General features: G+C 39.3%; 1 protein-coding gene across 19 annotated transcripts in view; it reads left to right on the top strand.

Annotated features, from left to right (window-relative positions):
• The window catches only part of AAK1 (AP2 associated kinase 1), a 335,873-nt gene that overhangs the window by 230,002 nt on the left and 87,202 nt on the right, over nucleotides 1–18,669 (top strand). For all 19 annotated transcript variants that reach the window (XM_072635329.1, XM_072635330.1, XM_072635338.1 and 16 more), the window contains 3 exons: nucleotides 6,401–6,504; nucleotides 11,127–11,206; nucleotides 14,550–14,704. In XM_072635329.1, coding sequence (XP_072491430.1) covers nucleotides 6,401–6,504; nucleotides 11,127–11,206; nucleotides 14,550–14,704 — 339 coding nt within the window. The remainder of the gene's footprint in view (nucleotides 1–6,400; nucleotides 6,505–11,126; nucleotides 11,207–14,549; nucleotides 14,705–18,669) is intronic.

Below are 18,669 nucleotides of genomic sequence, written 5' to 3'. Positions count from 1 at the left end.
GAAAAATAAATTAAAAGCATTAGCATTGGGCAGGAAGAGATCAAAATGAAATTATTAGCAGCTGCTGTGATCATTTAACAGGAAAATCTATCAACTTTCGTGGAAGCTAATTGAAATGTTACATTCAACAGCATCTTGGAATTGAGAGAGAATTGAGCTTGGAATCAGAAATGCTTGCAAAAGACTACACTGACTCTAGATAATCATGGAGAAGTCACTTAACCTCCAAGTACTTCAAGCAAATCTTTAAGACTTTATGTCACAGGCTGGTTGCTGAACTTTATTAGTGGTGAGGATTTTTTTGTGGCATCCCCAGCTTTGGTCCAAAAAAGTTACAAGATAAATCTACAGAAATAATACCGGGGAGATTTCAGCATTCATACATGGCCCAGATCATTGTACTTAAAATGGCAATTTTTTTTGTTTTTATTCATGTCTGACTCTTCATGACCCCATTTGGGGTTTTCTTGTCAGAGATACTGGAGTGTTTTGCCATTTCCTTCTCCAGTTCATTTTACAAATGAGAAAACTAAGGCAAACAGGGTTAAGTAATTTGCCCAGGGTCAAACACCTAGTGAAGTGTCTGAGACCAGATTTGAACTCATGAAGATGAGTCTTCCTGCCTCCAGGCCCTGCTCTCTATCCACAACTCTACCTGACTGCCCCTCCAAATAACAGCATACCCCAAGTTATTTTCTTGCTTTTGCGTATAATTTTAATTGACACTTTTCCAAAACAGCTAAATAAGATCAGGAGGAAATTTTTGTGAAAAAATGTTTGTGATCATAGCATAGAAAAAGAAAAGCCTAATAAAATTAGACTTACCTTGATTTTAGAACATATAAAAAGAATTTGTCATCAAAACTATCATATTCTGAACAATAAATAGGAAACCATATGAATGGAATAGAATAGACATATCAGGAACAGAAGAAAATATATGCAAAAGATTAATGTTTGATAAACTCAAGGGAAATAAAAACTAGAGAAAACTATTCATTATTTAGTGATTGTTGGAAAAATTGGATAGCAGTATGGCTGAAAATTAATTTAGCACCTCACCACACACTATATACCGTAATAATTTCTAGCTAGATCATAGACAATCATAAAAAAGAATAACAACAAAAAAGACTGAATAATAAATGTATCTCAACTATGGATGAGACTTGGATGTTTATCTTGTAAATAGATCATAGTAATTATAGAGAGCAAGGTAGACAGATCTGGTTTATACAAGAGTCTGTATAGCAACAAAAAATTGCTAAAATTTAAAAAATCATGAAAAATATACATAACGATTTATGTTTATTTTACTATGCTGAATTTAATACACAGTAAAACAAAGAACATTTTCCTATACAAAGCAAAAAGAAAAAGAGGTTATATATGAAAGCACAAATCCCCATTACATAAAGGTTGCTTTTTAAAAGTAAATAATAAATTCAGTATGTTACTTTCAAAGCTGTCTTGCTTATCTGTTTCCTACTGAACTTCCTTCTCTTGCATACATTTTAAAAGCTGTTATAATGACTTTCTTTTCTTTGTTTTTGAGCAACTTATCGCTAGTTTCCATCTCCCCCATTATCCATAGCAGTCATATGTACTGATAAAGCATATTCTATCTTCCTTGAGGATCAAAGATATTCAGATTTTAAAAATCTCAAGGAACTGATGGAAAAGCAGCCACTCTCATATGTTGTTGGTGAAATAACAAATAGCTGGAATCTTTTTGGAGAGCATTCTGCCTGTAATCTGTAAGTGTTCTCAAAATACCCACAGCCATCAACCCAACAATCTGATAATTGAGAATGTACCTTAAATGTCACAAAACAGAGGAAAGAGGCTATCTGTTCCAAGATACTGATGGAAGCATTATTTGTAATTGCATAATCTGTCTACCATCTGATGTCTAACAACTGGGTTATGGCTAAACAAGCTGCAGTGTATCAGCCTAATGGAATATTATACCACTAAGACTACATTTGGGTAATATAAACAAATGTGAAAAGGTCTATAAGATACTCTTAAGTGAAGAAACCAGAACCAAAATATCAGCCTGCTGGCCGTGGATATATGAAAGGAAAATATGTATACATAAGTACCAGCGTGATGGGCAAAACAGAAGCAACCCAAAATACCAGAAGGGTCTTGCAGATGAAATCTAAGACAAATCAAGTTGCACTTTCCCTCCCACCCTCCCTCTTGAGTTTTTAAAGGTCTGTTGTTGTTCTGTTGCTTTTCAGTCAAGTCTGACTCTTTGTGACCCCATTTGGAGTTTTCTTGGCCATGATACTGGGGTGGTTTGCCATTTCCTTCTCCATCTCACTTCACACATGAGGAAATTAAGGCAAGAAGGATTAAGTAACTGGCCCAGGGTCACACAGCTAGTAAGAAAGTGTCAGAGGCCAGATTTGAACTCATGAAGAGGAGCTTCCCTGACTCTAGGCCTAGCTTTCTATCCACACCACCACCTTAAAGGCCTAGTGACCTGCTGTCCTTTGGTTCTGAACTCTTCCTTCTTGTCCTGTGGAATATTTGAGGAATCAGAGTTTGATCTTAGTCTCACAGTGGTAGACATAGCATAGAGCAGTACAAGGGGTCCCAGGGCTCTGTATTCAGAAGACCTACCTTCTAATCTTACTTCTGACACTGACTACTCATGGGATTTCATTTCCCTGGTCCTCAGAATCCTAATCTGTAAAAACAATGCACTTACACCACATGACCTTCCTTCAGCTTTTAACCCTGTTTTAATGATCCCTTGCTAGGGAAAGGTCTGTGAGCATGGACATTTACCTGGTGTCCAACTTTGACCTCTTGATTTCTTCTCAGGCTTGAGGAAGTGGAGCTGACCTCACTGATGACTGGAGTCTAGCATGACCCAGACTGGGTCTCCCTAAGTATATTGAAGAGTTCAGCTTGTCACTAGTTATGGTCCCCAGGTCAAAAGAGAACTATTGCAGTCTTCTGAAGTGAAGGGTGTGGATCCCAGAGCATGGTCTGATTTAAGAGTCCTCTACTTTGTGAGTGGAGATGTTGTGGAGAGTAACCAGTACCTTGCCCTAAATTCAGAGGAGTTCTTTGGGAGAATATTAGCTGACATAATTTTTGTAAAATTGGTTAGCTGTAGAGAGGAATGGCTTCAAGGGCAGGCAGAATTGTATCAGATGTCCCCAGGTAGTTGTCCATTGTTAGAACCAGAGTGTAAATCTTGAAAATTAAAATCATTACTGGTTTTCCTGCTTCTAGTCTCTCCCTTTCCAATTCACATCACATGCTGTCTTCTCCCACACTAATCTTCTAGAAACACTCATTTCATCCTGTCATTTTTCTGCTCAGAAAATGTAATGAAGTCCAAAGTCCTGAGCCTGACCCCAAATGCCTTCATAAGCAGCCACCATCTTAGCTATCTAGGCTCTTTTTTTCTCTCAACCCCTAAATACAGGTTCTCTGTTCTCACCAATGCTGTTCCCTTCTCTTTTCCTGGAACATGCACTATACTCCTTCCTCCATTCTGCTACATGTCTAGCTCATGTCCCACCTTTACAAAGAGAGAGCCTTTCCCAGCTGCTTCCCATTATCTGAAATTCAATCATATTTACTATCTAAATCTCATTTCAGCATTTAGCCATGTATTGTCATACCTTGTGACTTAATTGCTTCATGCACATCCCTTGCCTTAATGACTAATTTGTAAGCTGGTTATGTCTTATGCTGTTTTTGTATACACCTCAATACCTAGCCTACTGGTAAGCATTTGTGTTCAGTATATATCTGTAAAAGTCAATGATATTCTAAACCTCATCCAGCCTTGTGAGTGAACGTATTAGATAAAAAATGTAGTGGTGGATATTGTATGTATTTGTAACATACATATAATACAGCGTACTGTAAACACCTAGGCATAATTTTGATGTACATAATTTTAAAAATTTTGTTATACTAATGGAAAGATATTTTACAAAGGAACTATATATACTGTGGACCTTTAAAAGCAATACATTTAAACTGAACTTTCATAACTAAAAGTAAAAAAAATATTATTTTACAACTAATAATTGTTGTATATAAAATATACATATATGCAATATATAAATTGCAATTTGATGCAAAGCATTGGAATGACCTTGAGACATGTGGTGCAGAATGCATCTATCGCTGCATTCAGGTGAACTTCTGATGTGCTTATTTGTCGCTGAAAAGAATGAGTGATAGAGGTGGGCTGGAGAGAGGCATTTCACAGGAAGCTCAAGGAGCAGAGAAAACATTTGTCTTACTTCTCATTTCATCCTTAGTTTTAGTCTCAGTTTTGGAATAAACAATGTGTAAGCACATATTTAAATGACTATTCTTCTATGTGTATTCTTTTGCAAAGCTTCTTAAGCTGGAGTCTTTGAACTGGGTTTTTAAAAAATTATAATTGTTATTTCAATATATTTGGTTTCTGTTGTTACCCGGTGCAGTTTCTTGTATGCATTTAAAAACTATTCTGAGCTGAGGGTACATGGAGTTCACCAAACTGCCAAAGGCACTGGGGAAAAAGGGAGTCCATGATACAAAAAAAGGTTTTTTTCATATTTTTATTTATTTATATTTTTATATCATATTTTACATTCCAATTGGGGCATGGGGAAGCTCTCTACATAGGTATTTATAGATATAAAGCCAGTTAATGGTGTCCAAGGACTGGGTTCTTGGGAATTCAAGGGTGGTCATGATTCAAGATTATTGCCCTGGGTAGATGGCAAGCCTCCCCCCATGGGGCTATCCATCATGCACTGCACATTCACATGGCATTTAGTATTAAATCCTTCAGCGGCAGCCTGTTGGGTCAGGTTATGTCACAAAGTAGCTACTTCCCTGTAATCTATTGAAAATAAGCCCTTGGCACAAGCTTGTGTTTTTGGTCAAATTTGTGGCTAACATGAAGCTAGTTGCAGTAGCTCATATCCTGGATGAGAGAATTGGAGACCAAAAACAACTTGTTAAACTGGAAGGATGATTTGAAGCATCTGATGTCCTGTGACTTCTTGGGTTCAAAGATCCTACTTCATAAGCACAGGATGTGGGAGATAGGCTAGAAAGCAGGTTATGTAAAAAGTCCTGGAGGTTTTCTTGAACTGCAGCCTCATTGTGAGTCAGCAATGTGGTGTGGCAGCCAAAAAACCACTAATGAAATCTTCAGCTGCATTCAAAAAAAATTACGGCGTAAAGGGTGAGGAAGGTGAGAGTCTCCCGATCCTTTGCTCTGGATACACCACAATTGGAGGTTTGTGGTTAGAAGAGAGCTCCCAGGATGATCAGGGGGATATAGAAGGTGTGATATGAGATTAGAGGACATGAGTGTTTAGTATGGAGAAGGGGAGACTTAAAGGAATCATAATAGCTGTCTTTAAATTCTTGCAGAGGCATTGGACTTGTTCTACTTTGCTACAGATGGCAGGATGAGAAACAATAATTACAGGGAGGCATATTTGGAGTCATTATAAGGAAAAACTTCTTAGCAATTAGTACCATTCCCAAATGAATTGCCCTGCCTTGGGACATAATGGTTCCTGGCCATTGGCATTTTTCAGTCAGGGCTGGATAAAAGCTTGTCAGAGATGTTAGAAAGAGTCCCCCCTTAGATGATTTCTGAGATCAATTTCAGTTGTAATTTCTGTTAATTTTATACACAAAACACATCTTTTCTAGATGTCAAGAAAGATCAAAAGACATAAGCTAAAGACAGATGAAAAATAAAATTGAGTACGTTTTGATTAAAGACAAAAATTTTAATAGCTGTAGCAAAGAATAATAATTAGCAAATTCATGAATCAGAATTCTGGTTATGATTTTGCATAAAGAATTACCATGTGTTAGCCTAAGTGAGAACATACCTCCTAGGTACCCACAAATGAAAATGTTTGATTAATGTAGATCCCTGCTTTGAAAGGCAAATTATGTAAAATTCTGATATCTTAGATAAAATTTAAATATATTACCGTTAGGTAATGGTCACTAGTGACCATATTTGAAAAAGAATATGAAACCATATTTGGAAAATAAAAATAATGAAGGTTGAAAATAGAATCCCAATGAACAAATTTACTGTTTTGGGTTTTGTTTTGTTTCTTCCTTCTTCTGTTGAGAACATGAACAGGTGTTACTTTACATTTAATTAAAGACTTGCATAGCTTTGCAACCTTCCTGGAGGTTAAATTTGTGAAATTATAATGCCAAATTACCTTGAATACTGTCAACCCTGATACTGCCTTTTCCAGTATTTCATATATCCATTGATTACTTTATGGGAGGATAAAATTGCCTACCATGTTGTGTGGAACACAAGGAAGAATAACTGTAATGTATATTTTTGCCACATGTAATAAACTGTTGTGATGCCATTTTTTTTTAGGGTATATGTTGGAGCCAGACCCTGACAAGAGGCCAGATATTTATCAGATCTCATACTTCTCATTTAAGCTCGCCAAGAGAGACTGCCCCATTCAGAACGTTCAGGTATGTGAAGTGTCTCTAAGAGAGAAGGGTCCAGAATGGGACGTACACATATTGCCACACAGTGTATAGTTCCAAGAACACTGAATATAAATCTTCTGACTCGACTTCCATATCCCATCTCTTGTATCAAATTTTTACTATTGAGTGGGGTTTTTTTCATTTGTGTCTCCCCGACCCCATTGGTGGTTTTCTTGGTTCAGATACTGGAGTGATTTACTGTTTCTTTCTCCAGCTTATTTTATGGATGAGGCAAACAGGGTTAGGTGACTTGCCCAGTGTCACACAGATAGTAAGTGTCTGAGTCCTGATTTCATACCCCACAATCTGTCCACTGTGCCACCTAGCTGCCCCTCTGTTATTTATTAGCTATAAGTTTGTAGTATAGACAAGTCCCTTAACTTGAGCTTTGGTTTTCCCATCTATAAAATGGCAGCACCTACCTCACTGGGTTATTATAAGGAAATGAAGTGTAAATCAAACTTGTAAAGGTATATAAACATGTATATACCCATACTTATGCAACATGCTATTATTGACAAATAATTGGCCTTGTATATATATATATATATATAGAGAGAGAGAGAGAGAGAGAGAGAGAGATAGATATATAGATATATAGATATAGATATAGATATATAGATATATATACTAACTGTGTGACTTAACCTATCAATACCCCAGGCAGCCATTAAAAGTTTCCTCACTGGGGTACTCCCTATCCCAAGAAAACCACAGGTCCAGTTGTTTCCCTATTACTTGCTCCAGGGAATAGAATTCTTCTAGCACAATTTGCCATAGATTCTGTTTCTATTGCATTGACTTAACTTTATTAATTTGCTACTAATTATAAGTCTGAATAGTCTTATAAATGATTAATTTACTAATTGATCAATCTCATCAGTAGATTGAGTTGACAGCTTAGGGCAAATACAGGTTGGACAGGCAGGACATAGTGTCTTTTGAAATATACCAGAAGTATATTGGTATATATACATATACACCAAATATACCAAGAGCCCTGTACATCCTAAGAGTTGTTGACTTCACTTATTGGTCTCATTTCCCTTGGTAGTGGGCCTGCTGGTGTTCCTTTGTCCCCAAAATCTGCCTAAACTATAGAAACTAGAAGCAGTATGGTATGGAAAAAAGAACATTGTACTTGGAGTCAGCTGACCTGGGTTGAAATCCTGACTTTGTCACTGATTATCTGTGTAACCTGTAGCAAGTCACCTGACTACTCTGTGCCTCAGTTTCCTAAACTTTATAACCCTGAGGTTACAATCCTCAGAGATCGGAACAGAGGGCCCCTTCTCCTTCTACTTCCTATGATCCTGTGATTTATAAATTTTCCCTGTGCTTGAGAATGCCAAGCTCCATAGCTCAGAGATTCCAGAGGTTAGTTTATTTCCTTTTTTGATCTGGGTATTTAAATTGATCCAGTTCTTTTGGATGTTGCCAAACATTCCATCACATATTGATTAAAATCCAATATTGAGAAGGTAGTGTGGAATAGTAACAAGAATACTAGGTTTTCAGGCACATCACTTATGTTCAAATCCTACTCTGCCCTTAAACAAAGTCACATGGCTTCTCTCCAGCTGTTTCCTTAGCTGTACAGTAAAGGTGTTGGATTGATTGACCTCTGTGATCCCTGAAAATTCTCTCATTCTGTTTAAAATAAATCAATCCTTGTATCTCTTACTGCTTGAATTATCCTCTATTTCAAATGTATGCAGCTAAAATAAGGAGTACCTATAAAAAGAATTTTATTTGTCCACAGATTTTTGTTATTGTTAGCCTGTTGCCATTCTGGAATCAACTTTCTGTGATTGTAATGAAAAAAGATCATAATTAGTACAAAGCTGGTAGACAGAATAAAAATGAGAAAAAAAGGTATGAAAAGACAGAAAAGATGATGAAAACCAACTCCATCCTGACCTATTTAGAAATAGTTTATTGATGATGAAAAATGTCCGATGGCTAGAATACAGGACATAGTCTACAAGAATTACACGCAGAAGTTTAAGCAATGTAAAATAATTGCCATAAAAAGGAGACTTTAAAGATCATAAAAAGCACATTAGTCATCAAACGCTTGACTTACTTGCCAAGTGGAGAGAAAGAGCATCCTAGGCCAACACTGGTTTGGAATATAAAATCGTCTGCAAAATCTTAAAGGAAAACGGATGGTAAATCATAGGAAATGTTTCCTCATAAAACAGAGGAATAGTGGAGAGTAAAAATAATGTAAAGAAAACTTGGTCAGAGACCCAACTAGCCAAAGCCATCCTAAAGATGTTTAAGGATGAAGGATGAAGGCAATACAAAAAAAATGGAAAAGATTTTTATGACAAAATTTTTTTACCATCAAGGTATGAGCCAGCATACTTGGACTCTTAACATCACAGTCGTGTTGTGTTCATGGATGAGGTAGAAATGACATTGAAGAGGGCAACGATGAAAAAAAATACTGAGTTAGGTCAAGTGTAAATGGAAGAGGTTCATTCATGCTATAGGTAATACAGTGTTGAGGACATTGAGAAATCAATTCACAAGGTAGATCTGAAAAAGGGGAAAACACCAAAGGCATGGAAACCTTATTATAAGGATAAAAGCTGACCACAGTTACCATTGACCTAGACTTTTATGCCTGTTTTTCCATCTATATAAAATTTTTATGAGAATCGTTTACTTAAGCACATTAAGGACATCTTTGATGAATATATTAGTAGGGAATGTAAGTAGGTTTTTGAACATAATATTCGCACAATCAACCACATCTTCATCATCACACAGTTGACTTACAGACAGAGAATATTTTATTGCACTTTATTGATCATTAAAAAGCTTTTGTTCCATTAGAGCAAAATGTCACTTTAAAGGTTTTCCAAAGAGAATGTTCCCATACATACATAAATAGCAAAATATTCTTGTTCAATGACCCACTGATCTTAAGATCAGGCAAGGTGTTGCTATTGTCATGACTTAGCACAAACTCCAAGTTGAAGAGACATTCCTTATGGATGATGGCAAAGTCCTCCAGATCGATTTGTGGGTGACATTCAGCTGGTTGAATTGAGTCTGGAACACTACAGGACTCCCTGGAAGAAATCCATAATCACTTTAAAGAGTTTGGTTAACCATCCATGCAGGAGAAATCTAGGGCATGGAGAAGGCTTGGTGTTTAAATTATCATTTGTAGTTCAATGGCCATCAAAAAGAGTTTCTCCCTCCTCCCATCTCTTCCCTCCTTCTTTCCTTTCCCCTTTCCTTCCCTATTCCTCCTCTTTCTTTCCTCTTTCTTCCTTCTCACCTTTCTCAATAGACAGTACAAATGGACACTGAGTTGAGCCCAGAACTAAACAGGAACAGGGCAGCAAGCTAGATTATCTTCTTAAAACTATAAAGCTTCTTTAATGGCCTCATACTTCTTCTAGGAGTAGCCATTTTTTAAATTATTGGTTACGTTGTATTCTGCAAGTCATGGAACACTATGATTTCCAAAGAATTCAAAATTTATGTCACATAAAGGGCGTTGGAGAAGATCATAGTAGGTGAGAAAAGTATGATGAAAAAGATGGCCTGATTCCATTATTAGAATGAGTGATATATTAACTAGAATGAGGGACAATCCATGTGCTCTGCTAGTATCCTTTCAGTGTCAGATGAAAAGAAGGAAGGTTACCAGCATGTTGGTAGACCCCTGTGGTAAACTTAAGGACATGGACAAGAATTACATCGTATGGGTTTCAGTCTGCATCTGTTGGGGGATGAATTTATGCTAATGAAATCCTAGATCCATTTGAGCTATCGATCCATTCTCCCATTCACCCATTAATTCTGCCATTCAAAGGCTCAATAATGGCAGTCTTTACCATGAGTCCAAAGGCATTTGGTACTCATTTGGTATTAGATTTTGACTATGAAAAATGTGGGGATTAGACTAATTGGCAACTGAGGTGTCTTCCAGCTCTCAAAGTCTATGAGGGATGAGACAGTCCCACAACCTACTGTATGAGGTGTATCAGCCTTGGTATCAAAAGACCTTGGTTCAACTTTCGATTATAATGCTTACTAATTGTGTGACTGTGGACAAATCACTTTATCTTCCTGAACTCCTCAATGTGTCCATCTCTATAATGGGGATATGAGACTATATCCCACACAGGGGCTATTGTACCAAAAGCCTTGCAGGTGTGGTTTTAAAGGGTTTGAGTTGTTCCTAGAAGAGGTGAGTGTATGCCTCTTCATAAAGTTGAGTGGACTTTATGGATCACAAATCATTACCACATTGGCATTTTGACTGATAGCAGCTAAGTCTGACTGAGCCACAATCAAGTCAATTAGTGTCATTTGTATCATGTGCTCTTACACAGGCTGCTGTCAACCTCCTATACTGCCACAAGTTGTATCCTGAGTTGATGGGAGGAATGAGTATTCTCACCCCAGTCAGACTGAGGTCAGAAGAAGGGCACCCATTGATGCATTTCCTATCATCCACTAGTTAGAATACTTGTCATTTTGTTCTGCTGTTTGTGTTGCCCACATCTTGCTGTTCTTGACTGTTTCTGATGGTTTGGAGGTTATTTTGTTCTTTTGTTTTGTTTTGTTTTAATCTGCAGAATTCTCCCATCCCTGCTAAGCTTCCAGAACCAGTGAAAGCCAGTGAGGCAGCTGCTAAAAAAAGCCAGCCAAAGGCCAGGTAAGAACAACACACTTTCTGTCCCAGTGGTAGTGGGCAGGTCAAGAATCTGCCCCAGAGCTAAGGGGACATTTTCAATCTGCAGGAAACACTCTGAGGTGATCATATTTTTACGGGTGGGAGGGTTCTGACCTGTGATCTTATCAGGGTACAGACACTCCCAGTGTGTAAACTCTCTTTACCACTGGCAACAAGTATCTGAATTATCTGGAGCAGTTAAATGACATGTCTATGGTCACATATCTAGTATGCATTGGAGGTATGTCTTCAACATGGGTCTTTTTTCACTCTCAAGGCGGGCTCTCTGTTCACTCTGCCACATTCATAATGATTTTTCTAATATAGCTACCAGAATATCTCCATCTAAAAGAGTATTATCCCTTGGAAGCAATCCCACTGGGATACATCCACTTAATCCAGTGAGGCTGTTGGTGGATCAGACATTTCTGAACATAACTATACTTTGACCATTGCTTTCCAAGGTTTTTTAGCAGCAGAGTGAAATAGACTTGGAGTCAGGAAACATGGGTTTGTATCATAGCTTTCTCACTTCCTAGTTGTTTGACTCTGGGCAAAAACTTCATCTCTCTCTTATCTATAAAATGAGGAAGTAGGAGACTCCAATTTCTAGACTCTCTTCTAACAGTATTAAGATTATATGAATTTTTCCTTTACTTGGGAAGCCTGTTAGCTGCCAGAGTTTGGATCCTTTCATCAGTATATCTAGATGGAAAATGGGGAATAACCATACCCATACTACCCATCTAACAGGGTTGTATGGACAAAGTATTTCTTAAACCTTGAAACCCAATAGAAATATGAGCTCCTATACTTCAAAGCTGGTTTAAGCCACCAAGAGAACATCAGCCCTGTTCCTTTTTACTTGCTACCCTTTAGAAGAAGTAAACATAGATAGTCATGCAGATTAATCAGACCCATTTCCTTGCCCTCAATGAGCTTCCAGTATATGATAGGTATACAACGCAATAGAGAAGAACAGCAAAGAAGACTTTCTTCATCTCTCCTTTTTAAGGCCTGATATAAAGTTCTTATAGAGTGTTGAAATTCTAGTTGCTTTCCTGAGCTTGCTTTTTTCTCAGTCCTACTCAGAGCCACGTGTGAGGACCTTATATTAATGGGGCTCAGAACTTGTTGTGAGCACATAAAGATGCGGTTGCCAGATGGTATCTCCAAATGCCTCAGTGTGCTTCTGGCCCTTTGTCCAGGCACGTGTGTCTTATTCTTTAGTCTTCATGTGGGTGATGAGTCTCCTCACTCATTCCTTTTACTCTCTGGTGTTCTCTTCTTGCTCTGCATTCTGCTTTAGGCCACCCCATTTCCTGTCCCTTTCTTCCTTTCCAATCTTCCTTCCCAAAGTTTCTTCAGAGGCAGCACAATGTAGAACGTTGGACTTGGAAAGCTGAGAGAAAGAGAGAGAGAGAGAAAGAGCGAGCGAGCTTGGTCTGAGCCCTACTTTCAATCCTTAGGGCAGCTAGGTGGTATAGTGGATAGAGCACCAGTGCAGGAGTCAGGAGGACCTGAGTTCAAATCTCACCTCAGACACTTGACACTCACTAGCTGTGTGACCTTGGGCAAGTCACTTAACCCCAGTTGCCTTATCCTGGGTCATCTCCAGTCATCCTGATTCAGTCACTGGATTCAGTTGGCTCTGGAGGAGAAGTGAGGCTGGTGACCTGCACAGCCCGCCCTCACTCAAAACAAAGTCAAGTGCAAGTCATGTCATCATTTCTCTGATGGCATGGTCTTCTTCAGCAGCAAAGGACAAACACACGCTTTCAGTCCTTACCAGCTGTGTGAGCATAGGCAAATCATTTCACCTTTTTTTGAGCCCTCAGTTTCCCCATCTGTAAATGAGGAGAATACTGGCACCACTTACTTCACAAGATTATTGAGAGAAACAAATAAAATTATGTACAGGAAGCATTTTGCAGCGTTGTAACACTGTCTAAATGCTGGCTATGGTTCCTGTTATTCTCCACATTGCAGTGTTTGGGGGACCAGCTCTCCCCACAGCCTACAAATAGTGGGAAATAAAGGGTTTGCTGGGGCCCCATGTATTCAGAAATGGACCAGGCTAGGGTGAATATGGACTCTTGGTTTGGCTGTGTCAATCACTCAGTAAGTTTTTAGCAAACATTCTGTGTGCCAGGCACTGGGGATTCAAAGACAAGAGTCTCTGCTCTCAGGAAGCTTACATTCTATTGAGGGAACAAACATGTAAATAAAACATATTGCCAAAGCGTGCACAAAGTCATTTGTCAGGAGGTGTCCCCTAGCAAGTGGGGAAATCAGGAAAGACATCATATAGGAGGGGGCACTTAAACCTAAACCTTGAAGATAAAAGCAGATTGGAGATCAATCCCTGTCCAGCTACTGCTATTAAGTCAGTTCATTCTGCCTTCACCTGTCCTGCATGTCTGCCCAAAGGGCAGACTTGCAACACAGCCCATGCATTAAGCATCTTTGACAAGATCCCATCTGCCCTTTGGGAGCAAAGCCATGCGGCTAGTACCTAGCTAAATGGGAGTCGTGAGTGTTGCCTTTTCCAAAAAAAAAAAATGCACGGAAATGGCTCAAAGCCCTTTTCCTGGATAATCTTTTATTTTATTTCTCCAAATCACTCTCTGATGTCAGCTTCACCTGCTGATGGAGATGTGTGTTTCTCTCCAAAGAGAAGTCTGATTCCCACTGCTTGCCAGCCTGACAGCTAGATGTAATTAGATTGGCGTGCTTTATCTTTGTGTCTGTGACCATTTAAGGCAGCTGGTCTGAGTAATCTCTTTGATTCAGAAAGTTTTGGTAGGAGTTGAGATGGTCCAATTTTGTCAGGGGTTCTGAGACCTCCTAGTCACACCTGAGAAGATGAAAAAGCACTCAGAAGGTGTGGTCAGGATGCTTTTGTCCCAGGCCTTGCCAAGCAAGCTATGCCTTAAAACTTCCATTGGGTTGCATGAGAGCTGCATAGGACAGTGCCCAGGGACACATAGATTCTTAGGAGAATCTGTCCTGTAACTAGATGCACCAGAACTTCATTGCTTTCCCATGTAGAGGGTTTGCCTGCTCTGATTCATGTGAGCACAGTCATCTCTGTATTTTAAGGGCCAGTTTAGAAATACCAACCTAGAAGCCCAGAGTAGTCAGCATTTATTAGTTCATGACTGCCATCTTGCTCAAAGGGGAAGGAAATATCTGGTATCTTTATTAGGATTGTTGGCAATAGCTGTTCTGACCTTTTGATCACAACAAAATTCTCACATCAACACTCTTCCCTAAGTATGCATCTTTAATTTTCACTTCTAACTATTTTTTTAAACTTTCATAGGTTGACAGACCCTATTCCCACAACGGAGACATCAATTGCACCTCGCCAAAGGCCAAAAGCTGGACAGACCCAACCAAACCCAGGGATTCTTCCTATTCAGCCAGCCTTGACACCTCGAAAGAGGCCCACTGTCCAGCCCCCGGCTCAACCTACAGGTAAGGAAATTGGTCAGCTAAAGCAGCCTAATTTACCTCATCAACATCATGAGCCTGGAAACTTTTGCCAGACAGTTTCAGCCTCACCTGGGAGGGAGGATGGGGACTGGTTAGTGTGGCTTTTAAGAATGAGGTCTGGGGGCATCATGTTGACTGAGCTATAGGACAGCTGAGCCCCCTTCTTGGAGATAAAGAGAATGACAGTGCCCAACTTGAGAGAGAAGCAGTGTTAGACTGGCTCTGATCTCACTGCTTATGTTTTATGTTTTGTACTCTCCGTACTTAGACTTACTCTTTTTTGTAACCTTGGGCACATTACTTACCTTCCCTGGGGCTCAGTTTCCTCATTCTTAAGTCCTGTGCTTCTCTGAATGTTGTTAAAATATATCAGGAAGCATTTATTAAATATATACTGCGTGCCAGCCACTGTACTAACACTAAGGAAAAAACGGTTCCTACCCTCAGGGAACTTGCATTCACATGGGGGACACACCATGCCTCATAAGATACATAGTAACTTTGGAGGAGAAAGCACTAGCAGGTGTTGAGGTCAGGCTAACTAATGACTAGCTTTCATATCACACTTTTAAGGTTTGCAAATCACTTTACAAAAGTAATATCATTTGTTCTTTGCGGCAAGTCTGGTGGTAGGTGCTATTATTACTTCCATTTAAAGTGGAGGAAACTGAAGCAGACAGGTTAAGAGATTTGCCCAGGGCCACACAGATAGTAAGTGTCTGAGATTGGATTTGAACTCAAGTCTTCCTGACTCCAGGTCCAGTGCTCCATCCAATAGAGAAGGAAGCCAAAGATTCTAAAAGGTGGGGCAGCATTGCAGAAACAGAAGGTGGCCAAGTACGAAGGCAAGGAGATGGGAGATTGAGCAGCAGGTGTGAGGTTTGAAAGTATGTAGTGCTGGCCGTGTGACCCTGAGCAAGTCACTTAACCCTGTTTGCCTTAGTTTCCTCATCTGTTAAAGGAGCTGGAGAAGGAAATGACAAACCACCTTGGTATCTTTGTCAAGAAAACCCCCAAAAGTTGGAGATGACTGAAATGTATCAGCCACAACAAAAGTGCTGAAACAGCAGCAGTGTTGCTGAAAACGGACTGGGGCATCTTTTTGTATACCTAAAGAGTTCTAGCCTTTCTCCTCATTATTTATTAAGTACGTAATCTGTTCCAGGCCTTGTGCTCAACGCTAGAGATGGAAAGATGAAAAATGACGCAGGATTTACTCTTAAGGATCCTACTATTTATGGGGATGGATAGTGAGGGAGGGAAGAAGGGAAGGAGTTAGGGAGGATAAGTATATAAGTAATAATACAACCTTCAGTGTGATGGAGACAAGGAAGAGACTATGCTCAGCTGGGAGAAACTATGAGGGTGACCAGACGACATGGCATCTGGGCTGGAGGAGGTGGTGAGGAGGGCAGGGATTTTAGCAGGTGGAGAGCAGGAATTCTTTACCCTCTCTGTGTCATGGATCTCCTTTCAGAATGTTTGTAAGTGCATAAGATAAAATACATAAGATCACAAAGGAATCTAATTATATTGGAATACAGTTATCCAAATGTTTAGGGGGGGAAAGTGTTCATGAACCCCAACTTAGGAACCCCTGATGTAGAGAGATTGCAGTCCAGGTCTAAGAGACAGCTCGCCCCATATTCACGGAGGTGGGAGCAGACAGAATGAGATGAAAATTAATAATCCATTTTGCTTGGAACTTGAGAGGCCCTGAAGGGGAATAGTTCTTAAAGGAGAGGTAAGTTAAGGCCAGATTGTGCAGTAACTTAAATGCCTTGATAAATGGCCATCTCCTTGTGCAAAACACATATAAATCAGATACAGGCTAAATTTGGAGAAGAAGACATTACCTGTTGTGGGAAGTAGAGGAGAATTCAACCAGAAAAGGTCATTTGAGCTGGCTTCAAAGAAAACAGAGTTTCTAAGAGATGGAGATTTAGGAACCCATTCCAGTTTTGGGAGAAAGATAAGGAGTTAGGAGATGGACTTATGTGTGTGAGGAACAGTAAGTAAGTAGGATAGTAGGGTGGTATTTGTATAGAAGAGAACTAGAGAACTGTGAAAGAGCCAACCATTTCCCGATTTAGGAGACTAGAGCAAGCCCAGATGAAAAATTCCCCCTATTACTTCCTCTATATTCTCTAAAAGGGATCAGCAAGGGAAGGCGAGAATTTTCGGTGGTTGATTTTAGCAGACAGCACACCCTTGCAGATGTCTTCATAGTTAAATTCACAAATACCCAGCCTCTTTGTTGGCTTTATGATCTGTGCCTAAAGTTCACTATCAATTTTTTCCATCTGGCCAGGCAGTCTGTAACACTGCACATGTCCATAAAATCCTTATTTATCATTCCTCTTTTCTTCAAATACTCATTTATCCTTTCTAGGTACTCTTGTCTCTTTCAAACAAAGTACATGTTTCCATCATCGTATTCCGGTCATGGTAGAAGAATGCATCTTTCTGTAAGACCTACTAACATTACTGCTTACATTAAAAAAATCTCAACTTGATTTTATTATCCCTACTATTCTTATTGGCATACAGCAAAATTACAATTTATATGAATAATGAATCCTGCAAAATCACATTATTTAAATTCATAATGCATATTTTCATTGGCCTAGAACTAACCACATTTTGTATAACTATAACTTCGAATAGTGCTGATTCAAATACATGTAACTACTTCATGGGACTCATTTACGTTAATTGGGACCTAGCTGTGAGAAGCCTGCTCACTCTAGAAAGAACAGCCAGGAAAGCTCTTATTTTACATTTATTTACATTTCTTGTGAATGGGTAACTCCCTAATGGAACACACTTTCTCAGACAAATGCAAGGCTTTTGATTTCCTGTCCCGATTCTGATTTCCTGTCCCCATTCAAATTTCCCCTTTGCTCCCCTTTGACTAGATGCACCATTCCTAGACCACCTCTTCTATATTCTTCTCCTTGATATGTTTCCCCTCAAACAAGGGCAGCTAGGTGATACAGTGGATAGAGAACCAGTGCAGGAGTCAGGAGGACCTGAGTTCAAATCTCACTTCAGACACTTCACACTCACTAGCTGTGTGACCTTGGGCAAGTCACTTAACCACAATTGCCTCATCCTGGGTCATCTCCACTCATCCTGATGAATATCAGGTCACTGGATTCAGATGCCTCTGGAGGAGAAGTGATGCTGGTGACCTACACAGCCCTCCCTCACTCAAAACAAAGTCAAATGCAAGTCATGTCATTATTTCTCTGATGGCATGGTCTTCTTCAGCAACAAAGGATGAACACACACACACACACACACACACACACACACACACACACACACACACACACACACACACACACACACACACACACACACACCAGGGGTCCCCCTCAAACAGCTTGTTAAGTATACGTATAAGCTCCTGACCTTTTGTTTGATCACACCTGTGCTAGGTCAAAGCTCCAATTAGAACCACTCACCTCTGACTTACATCCTGTTATCACTCCTGCAGATTTGGGAGTAGTTTTAACTCCTGTGGAAACAAAATTCTTTCTTTTGTTTCTCACATAGCTGTGTTGACCTGAGCCCATAGATATTATTTCTGGTCCTCTTTCTATTTATTTTCCCCTATAAATTAATGGACACTTCACCTATTTTTTTCCTGTGTCATACCTTTAATTTCATGGTATTTGGTTTAGCAACTATATTTGGGCATTCTTTTCTTTCCCTCTCTTCAGAATAACGGATATTCAGGAATATATACTTTCTTCATCAAATATATGTCTCGGAGACATCCATTCCTATGTTTCTCTAAGAACGATTGCAGCAACTATTTGCAGCTTCATTTTGGAAGTATCATTAATTCCCAAAAGAATCACCAGCAGTGAATGCTGGTCATAAGGCATATACCCCAGAGGGATAGCATACCACCTAACTGATAACATCAGTGAATCAAT

Source organism: Notamacropus eugenii, chromosome 1 (genome assembly GCF_028372415.1).
Source record: "Notamacropus eugenii isolate mMacEug1 chromosome 1, mMacEug1.pri_v2, whole genome shotgun sequence".
Lineage (NCBI taxonomy): Eukaryota > Metazoa > Chordata > Mammalia > Diprotodontia > Macropodidae > Notamacropus > Notamacropus eugenii.
Note: the sequence above shows the minus strand (reverse complement) of the source record. Positions and strands in the feature narration are given on the sequence as shown.